Source organism: Pyxicephalus adspersus, chromosome 7 (genome assembly GCF_032062135.1).
Source record: "Pyxicephalus adspersus chromosome 7, UCB_Pads_2.0, whole genome shotgun sequence".
Taxonomy (NCBI): domain Eukaryota; kingdom Metazoa; phylum Chordata; class Amphibia; order Anura; family Pyxicephalidae; genus Pyxicephalus; species Pyxicephalus adspersus.
The window spans coordinates 39,251,939-39,262,003 of record NC_092864.1 but is presented as its reverse complement, the minus strand read 5'-3'; the positions used below and the strand labels follow the sequence as shown (position 1 = coordinate 39,262,003).

At 34.3% G+C, this 10,065-nt stretch overlaps 1 protein-coding gene across 1 annotated transcript in view; it reads left to right on the top strand.

Annotated features, from left to right (window-relative positions):
- The window catches only part of NEB (nebulin), a gene marked incomplete in the record, with an annotated part of 137,086 nt that overhangs the window by 114,987 nt on the left and 12,034 nt on the right, over nt 1-10,065 (top strand). The window contains 9 exon segments of the mRNA XM_072419086.1: nt 16-126; nt 960-1,073; nt 1,519-1,623; nt 2,881-2,985; nt 3,707-3,811; nt 4,901-4,993; nt 7,094-7,186; nt 8,580-8,672; nt 9,703-9,795. Coding sequence (XP_072275187.1) covers nt 16-126; nt 960-1,073; nt 1,519-1,623; nt 2,881-2,985; nt 3,707-3,811; nt 4,901-4,993; nt 7,094-7,186; nt 8,580-8,672; nt 9,703-9,795 — 912 coding nt within the window.

Below are 10,065 nucleotides of genomic sequence, written 5' to 3'. Positions count from 1 at the left end.
TTCCTGAACTTGTAGAAAGAGTACAGAAAGGATCTGGATGACACTATTAAAGGACGGGGCCTGACATTGCTGGAGGAGACTCCTGAGCTAATAAGAGCTAAGAATGCCACACATATCCTAAATGAGGTATGAGCATTTCTTCAACTTCTTTATGTCAATTTAGGATTTAAACTGGGAAGTTGGATACATGCAGCACTGAAAAAAAATAAAAGCAGATTTTAATGAATCCTAGTTTATTCTAGAAAGTAGAAACTTAAGATGAATATGCAGGCTACCATTGCTGATATTTTAGTGGAAATTTTAATTAGCTAGTATTCATGCCAACCCTTTTCACTTCCTAATTTCCACTATATCATAATGTAATAATGTTAGATAGTGGGAGAAGTCATTAAGAACTATTTCCAGTCACAGGTGGTTGGTAGACTCAACTAAGGAACATGATGCATTTGACTTCACTGTATCACACTACTAGTACATGTAGCGAAAGGGTGAGTAATTTCCCTAAAGAGTGAATGGAGCATTTATTGTAGTGCCAGGTCTTATTTAATAAAGCTCCCCAAGGCTGCAGAAGATACACTTTAATCAGTGAAGCTGAATGATCCAGCAAACCTGGAATGAATCTGGTCCAGGATTCAAAACATTTGCGTGCAAATGACTTTCATGAAATCCATTCCAGGTTTGCTAGATCACCCAGCTTCACTGATGAAAGTGTATCCTCTTCTGCCTTGGAGAGTTTTAATAAATCAGGCCCAGAGTATCACAAAGCAAAGAGCGACACAAGTGGTGGAGAAGAAGAGTGTTTTGAAGGACTGCACTATATTGGGCACTATATATACGTGTAATATATATATATATATATATATATATAACATTTTTTTATTTCAAATACTTGGAAATTGACTGGCACTACACATTTACACATTTAGTTCCCATAATATATGTTCTGGTTTAAATTACAGAAAGAGTACAAGAAAACACTGGAGCTGGAAATTAAAGGAAGAGGTCTAACATCAATGGGTTTGGAAACTCCAGACTTCCATAGAGCAAAAAATGCTACTGACATTGCCAGCCAGGTAAGTGATGTGGTCTGAAGAAAATGATTTTGCTTCCTTATTATTATCTCCTATTTATATAGCGCTGAAATCTTACTCAGTACTTTATATAGAGAACATAATGTCACTAACTGTCCCTGAAAACTCGTAATCTGTCTAGCATAGACATTTGACTATGCTAATGTGTCTAGCATAGTCAAATGTCCCTAACATAGTGCCTCCCAGTATGTTTTTTGGAATGTGGGTAGATACCATTGCAAACATAGTGGACACATGAAAACACCAAGCAGATAGAATACTTGCTTAAATTTGAACCTGAAACCCTAGTCCTGCAAAGTGAGAGTGTTTACCTATTGTTATGAATACACACTTTTATAAATGTACTTAATAAATACACATCACTGTGTTTTTGCTTAAAATTCTCTACTTTTTGTGAGATGCCTTCTAAACTGTACTCTACCAACAGGTGAAATACAAACAATCTGCAGAAATGGAAAAGGCCATTTACACAACTGTTGTGGATACACCAGAAATTATCCATGCTCAGCAAGTCAAAAATCTTTCCAGCCAGGTGAGCATATTTGTAATAATAGTGCACCTTGTATGATAAATGTATTCATACATCTACTTTTTTGATTTTGTATTATTCTTACTATAAAAATGTATTTACATAAAATATTCATACCTCAAATACTCAAATATAAAACATATCTGAATATAAACTAAGTTACTTACATTTACCTGAGTAAAAACAGTCTATTGACTTGAGTGTAAACTTAGGGCACAAGATGTAGCTGTCACTGCTAACATTCAAAACAGAAATGCCAATATGCGAATAAATACATCCATGGTGTGTTATTTTTAAACATTTATTTACATGTAGACAAATAAAATCACATGGGCTCAATCTGTTTATCCCCCCCCCATATTTTGAGGTTAAAGTATGATATATTGGTATGCCATATGATATTACTGATTCCTATAACAGTATGGCCATTGTAGCCATCTTTTTTAAAACTGTGTTATGTAACATCAGGGCAAATATATGTCTGGATTTGCTCCCCTATAGTGGGTTACAGATTGTGGAAGTCTTTACTGTACAGTACAAAAAATTTATGGCTAGGAGCACGATGACAGAAATTAAAAGCTGCTAAAAAAAACTATACCTGTTATTAATTCCTAAAGTGTTAGTTCTTGTAAAAGATTCGAAAAAATATTTTTGAGTTTCACAGAAAATATTCTAGCCACACTCTACAATGAAATTCATTCAATGGCATTTGCTATTCAAAGGAAAAAAACAATGGTTATGGATAAAAGTTATTATCAGTCAAGATGTTTAACTGATTGCTTTATCACTTATAAAAAATATATTTTAGCCATAACCAATAGCTTTTTTTACACACCAAAAATGTTTACACACCTTTTTTGCACCTGGTATTATTCTGATTATATCATGTTGTCAGTATTCTTTCTGTGGCAAAATGGGCCCTCAAAGTGGGAGATGCACAGAACTGTGCCACATACTGGGGATATTCAAGGCATCAACTCCTTTAAAGTTCAAGGGGTCTGTCCTGGGATCATATGAAGTAGGTTATTTGATGCTGAACATTATTCATCCTGAAAATCTAGAGGTAGACAGGAAAAGCAGCAGTAGACAATGGAGAGGGTGAGTGAGACTTTAGGAATTTTACCCACAAAACTTTACTTATACCAGGTTCATACTTATGAACTATTCAAAATACAAGTATCATATTTTACACGTTTTAACTTTTTTTATTGCTATTTTTACTATTATTTACACTCAGATTTTTTACTTCTTGTTGTGCAGAAAAAATACAAAGAGGATGCAGAGAGAACTATGTCCTATTATGTTCCTGTATTTGATACACCTGAAATGCAGAGAGTCCGTGAAAACCAGAAGAACTTTAGCACTGTAAGTCATTTATCTCTGTTGTAGACACTGTATTTCTTGTTGAGGACAATGGTAGCCTCATGCAGAATAGCTGGGTTTTCGGTGGTCTCCTTGACTAATCACATATGAACAGGATTTACTCATGTGACCTGGAGTGCCCTGCAAATTTCTGCATTGCTAGAAGGATTGGGAGATGACCTCCCTAGGTATCGAGCAAGCGATTTCTGTGGACAGAAGAGAGGGAATAAAACATTTTTAATGTATAATGAATTCAAAATGTTGACTTTTCTTTCAAAAGCATAAAAATCATTAAGCAACTTGTTGACAGCTGGGGAGCTGCCTACTAGCCACTCTGTGTGAACAAGTGCTTAGAATTTCATCAATGCTTCAATCACTACTGGTAGGACAAATTCAAGACAGCTAAAACACCAGTTCCAAAATCTTTTTCACTTTGGAAAATGTGTTCAAAACTGAATCCCATGTTTCTACATGATTGTATTAGGTGAAATGTGATACATTTATGTTGAATTCAATGTACTGTTGTCATTTTCACAAAAAAAGTATTCACTTAAAATGGGAATACTTTATTATAATTTACGTAAGGTCTGTAAACTTCAATGTTTTGATTTTGATCCTGATCTTCTTAAATAAAAAACAAGGTATTGGCAGCCCTACACTTCTCATATGCTAGAATTGTGTTCTTTTCATATGAACCTTAACAATTTCTACTTTTTCCCTATAGCTACAGTACCAAGGTGACCTTAAACAAATTAAAGGAAAAGTCACAGTGGTTAAAGACACGCCAGAAATTCTGCGTGTTAAAGAAAATCAAAAGAATTTCAGCTCGGTACTTTTTTTTCAGATTCTTATTAAAATTTCTAACACAAATAATGCCTTAATAAAGAAAACGTAATGTAACCTAGTCATTTTAGGCATAAGCTAACATTAACAGCAACTGATATTAAAAGCTACTGCTTTCTATGCCTGTAGTATTTCAGCACCCTATCAACCTTTCACAGTAGGCAATGCTATGGAGATATAACACATTCTGAAGTTTGATCAAAATTGTCTTAAGTCCTATATGTCTGTTTTGTGTTGAGTCATTTTGTAACTTTAAAACTGAACTCCAACCAAAAAATATTTATTTTTAGATGGTGTAAAAGGATTATTTTCTTTGCTGGGTTGTTGTTTGTTCTCCTGTCATGTGCTGCCCCAAAAATTTTAAATACATTCCTGTGGGCTTTTCTCCATCTCTGGAGTGCATTCTCCAATAATGGGCCTGACATTTAAAAGCTCTCGAAGACCGGAGAAGATATCATCTCTCATGGGTGATCCAGCAAACCTGGAACTAATCTGGGTCCAGTATTGAACACAATTGCCAACTAATAGCAAATGATTTTAAAGAAATTCATTCAAGGTTTGCTGGATCACCCATCTTCTTCGATGATAATCTATCTTCTCCATTCTTGGGAAGCCTTAATAAATTAGGCCCAATAATTTAAGAGAATCCACTTGGAGCTGGTGATATCAGCAATAAAAACTTGACAAAGAAAATAGCCCTTTCCAAAACTATCCAATCTGGAAAAAAAGTCCTATATGGGGTCCAGCTTTTCTTTAAATTTTGTCTTTGCCTGTTTTACTGTTGTGTTTGTAAGTGTCGAGCATTCTATTTTTCATGTACAATAATATATGTTAACCACTATTCTTCATTTTCAATTAGTTATAAAGTACAAAAACATAATGAACTGAGGCCAACAAGGGTAACTAAACTGATAGAATCTATGCTGCACTTGTACATTGCATATGTTTCAAGTGTTAACATTTTTTAATATTTCGTTACTGCTATTGTTTTTACCAGTCTCAAGCAATAAACCAACCACAAAAACTGGTTTAAAATCTGGTTTATTAACCTGTCACCTTGATTCTAACTTACAAGATTCTGTACAAAGATGAAGTTGGAACGGGAACACCTGTTGGGCATACCCCAGAGATGGACAGAATTAAAAGAACGCAGGATGCCATTAGCACGGTACAAATGATAAATAAATTAAATAATAAAAAGTTATAACAATAATATTATTTAGTATTTACTCAAGCTATCTAGCTGCCCTCTTCTAATAACATCCTAAATACCTTTACAAGATTTAACAATTGAATACTGAGTTAGAAACGTTGACTAATAATTAACTATATTTATTTTAATTTCCTCTAAACAAGATTTACAAGCACAAATATATGACTACAACAATCTAAACACATATGTTAATAATTTATGGGCATTGACACTGATTAATAGATTAAAATATAATATTACTACTTAACACTACTACTTAAGCATTAATCACATAAGTAATATTATTTGGGAAAACACATATACATTAATAAACGTAAAATATTGCTCTGAAATGAATGAGTAAAGGGTCCATTATATATGAATAAGTATTTTGTAATGAATATAATGCTATCTCATACTCATGCACAACCAGCAGGTTTAAAGTCAGCCGAAAGTCTATATAAACAATTTAAAATTGAACTGTGGCTATCCCATGAAAATTAAAATATTTTCATGTTGTATCAAAACAAATACCAAAACAAGCCCTCAGTCACCTCCCTAATAGTGTTGGTCGAACAGCTGAGTGTTCGATTCAGCAGCTATTTGATCGTATAGCTCAATATTGTTCAGGTGATCGAACGCAAAATTCGAACACCATTAAAGTCTAAAGGCAACTTCTAGTGCCCCGGGATCGCAGTGGATTCTCAGGGCTGCAATCATTTTTGCACCCCTGGGAATCCTCCTGTTTGCTATCCCCAGAAAAGAAACTCCATTGAGAGTTCATCTGGAGTTCGCTTTTTTTTTTTTTTTTTTAAACATATTTTTAAACACAAATTCGCAAAGCCGAATTCTGTGTTTTTCGGGTCGGGTATGCCCGAATTCTAACCGGCATTTTCGGTTTGAATATAGGGACAACCCAAATTCGAACAGCCTAATTGGGGAGTAATTAAAGCTCTCTAATTGAAGCTACTGGGGAGTAATTCATCTTAAATGCTCAGATACCTCTGTTAGCAGTGAGTTGGCAGTCTTTCCAATTTCTAATATATAAACACATTTTAGATGCATGGGAAGAGAGGAAACAGCAAAATGCCGGGAACTGTCCTAACAGTATTTACTGCTACTACTGTGAAGAATTGTTCCACACATAGCTACAGAGGTCATTGTGCGCATATTTAACTGGTTATTTGCGATATGTAAATATTTTAAAGTACATAGCCTGAGCGCACTACACCACTTTGTAGTGGTGTAGACCACTAAACTATGCCAAAAGCATTATACTGGTCAGAAAAGCATGGCACATTCAAAGACATAGAAAATAAGACATGCCAAATCCCCCCATCATTAATTACACCAATTTGTATAATAAATGCCCTGAGTTGGAGAGCACTTTGCAAAAAAATAGGGATGTTCAGACACTTCTATATGTTCTTTATTAACTCTTTAAATCAGTTTAATTTTTCTAAAGACAAAAATTTTTGACCTCAATCTATTAAAATTGATCTGGAGGTATTTACTAATAGGATTGACATATCAATGGGTATGTATTAAAGGATAAAACTACCTTGATACACCAAATTCAAACTTGTATTCATTGCTTAAATTTGATTACCAAATGTTTTAGAGAGACATCATGCACAAAGTTCACATGTAGTTTAGTAGATAGGATAAAGACAAAGTTTATACCACTAATTCTAATTTTCATTAGAAAATGTGTAAATGATCTTTTACTCACAAGTCAAACATTTACTAATTATATTGTGAAAATGTTAAGTACACATTTGGTGAATATTAGGATTAAAAATCCCTAGTAGTAGTTTGCATATTTTACATTACATTTTACATTAGCCGTTTTAACATAGCAGTTTCATTAGAATTTTCACCATAGTAAGGAAAGGAATCACATCCCATACATGCACTTCTCATCACCATACTGAACATCATTCCAGTGTCTCCATGTACTGCAAACGTAGTCTATCACGCACTCCTGTTTATGAACATACATGCAGTCATGTATGGAACTGTCTTATGTGCTTAATGTGCATCATTTTTGTCTCTCCATTGTGTGTAATTTCATAGATAAAATACAAGGAAAGTGTTGGAAAAGGAACTCCAATTCCTGACCTCCCAGAAGTGAAACGCGTAAAGGAGACACAGAAGAACATCAGCTCGGTAGTGGCTGATTATATTTCTATTTTAGCTTTGGTTTGCTGGTGTCCTCTATTCTCCCACTTTACTAAAGACTCCTTCGTTTCCTTTGTTTCTAATGTCAACACTACTCGTCTTACTAGTAGATGTGTTACTTTGAATTTCATATGTATGTGAATAGAAATTATTTTAACAGCATATTAACTGTGCAACTAACTTTAGAAATGTCCAGCCTGGTTTCCCTTCACCCCTTCTTATCCTTATCTTATTCTTATGCATTGTTACTGAATATTGTTCTAATGTATTGTATTTTATCTGAATATAAATAATTTACTGCTATTGGTAGGAACCTATAAGTAAGATGTATTTATTGTAATTCTTTTTGTGTCAAGGGACCTCATAATACTAGTTGATGCACAGAGCAACCTAAATTGGAATCATGTTATCTGACCAGTTTGCAGAATGATATACCTATGATGGGAGTAAAATGGGTATATATATATATATATATATATATATATATATATATATATATATATATATAAATAATCATCAAGTATGCAGCCTTCCTATACAGTTTCTTCTTAGGTTTCCAAATTGTGTGCTTTTTAAAAAAAAACAGAAATAATTAGAAATTACTGTGAAACTGAAGTCTGCAGTCCAGCAAAGAACAAACATACATTTAACTAATTTAAATGCTGGTCTGCATTTAAATGTGTTTTACCAAATGTTTTTTAAATATACCTACCTGGTGTGTTTTATAGTCTTTTACTCAAGTTACATGGTAAACATTAAACCTGTACTGAAAAAAAACATGCAGGCTAATAATAGGAATGGCCAAAATTCAGAGCTTTAATTTTCCTAAAATTACGGTAAAATTTATGTGATTTCAGCAACATTTAAGACAGGGAACTATTATTTACAACAGCACTGGTGTCCTATATATTTCAGTACAGGTTTTCATTAATGTTTTAGGTTGTGATAATCTATGCAAACAGGAATAATACTGAATTTTGCAAGTTATTTTTATTTTTTAGGGTTTGTGTATATTGCATGTCTGCTCTACTTTTCTGTTACCCTGTTAATCTTGGTGGGAATAGAAATATCACCTGGTCAAAAAAGTGGTTCATGACACCCGGTGCCTTTGTGCATCAGTGGTCCGAAATGGGATAAATAATAAACCACTAATAGAAAATAAAGTATTAGGAAATCTTCTTTCCTTCTTTTAACATCAACCCTAAATATGAATTTAAATTAGGACATTTTGTAATCTAAGCTGAACATTTTGCTCCAGCAGTGAGCAAAATTTACCAATTTACCAGTCTAGCTACTTAAATACACAAACCGCATTGTTTTTTTTAGTAAAATATTGAATATACTTATTGGTGCTATTTTGAGTGCTCTTTTGTGTCTCCAGGTTTTGTACAAGGAAAGCTTGGGGCTGGGCACCCCGACACCTGTGACTCCAGAAATGGAGAGGGTCAAACGCAACCAAGAGAACATTAGCATGGTATTTTCAAATCTGAGGATTGATTTAAATCCCCTTTAACAACAGTCTAAAAAAATGACATTTTAACCATCACTGGTCACTTTAATGAATGCCTGATTTGTATTAAATGTATATTAACATATATTTATATATTTTCATATATACCCTAATAAATTTCTAAATAATTACATTAACTTACTTTCCCAAGAAACCATAAAAAATGACTAAAAAAATGTAGGGCCTGTGTCAACTGCTTTGACTTTGTGGCAATGGCACCAGTTGGAGATTCTTCGGAGATCATTCTGAATTTATTGATAGGTGCATTTGACCTGCAGTTGGCGTTCTAATGACATGCAAATGATCTGCTTAAAGCCGAGTGTGCATTCTCATAGAGTTGTATGGGAATGCAAAACCCACTTGAAGGGAAGAAAAGCCCGTCAACACAGGCCCTAATGTTTGCAAAAAACTTTTTCAAGTTTTGTATCTATTAAACAAATATATTATTCACCATAACTAGGCTGTACTATTTCAACAGTCTATTGAAGTGGCTCTCTTGATGGGTTAAAAATTTAAGAAAACATCACCTGCAAAAGCAAAGGGCTTATGCTCATCTGTCCCCTCACCCTTTTGTCCTTTTGCATATCACATTCTCTGTGCCAGATGCCTGGTCACCCCACTGCACCCTGTAGAACAAACTGGTAATGTCTGGATCAGCGGAAAGAACCACCACAAATTCAGTGTGGGACACAAGCATTCGACACCCTGAACATTTTTTACAATTTTTTTAAGCTTCTACTTAGCATGAGTTGGAATCAGAGAAAGAGATGGCAGGACACGTGAATATAAAGCCTCTTCTTTTAAGGTGGTGTATTGCTACATTATTGAACCCAGCCACAGAGTCACTTTCCCCAAGATAAGTGAAACAACTCTCTACTGACCTTTCTTTGTATCAGTCATTGCTCAGAAACTTTTTAACAAGCTTGATTTTTTTTTTTCTTGAACAGTTGTGTAACAATGGTAATTTTTTGGGGGTACTTTCTTGTACCATCAGGTCATGTACAAAGAAAACATGGGGACAGCAACACCAGTGCCTATGACTCCTGAGATGGAGAGAGTAAAGCGCAATCAAGAAAATATTAGCTCGGTATTTGCCAAAAATAAAAAGATACCTCTAATGTTTAACTTAAATTTCCCCCTCAATAACATCTTTAACTCTGACCCTAGTAACCCATATTATAAATCATTTCCTATAATACCGTATTTTTCGGACTATAAGACACACTTTTTCTTCCCCAAAACTGGGGGGGAAAAGTGGGTGCGTCTTATACACCGAATACATGTCAAATATAATTAAAAAAAATCATACTCATCCGATACCGCGATCCCGCGATGCTGCGTGCTTCTTCTCCTCGCT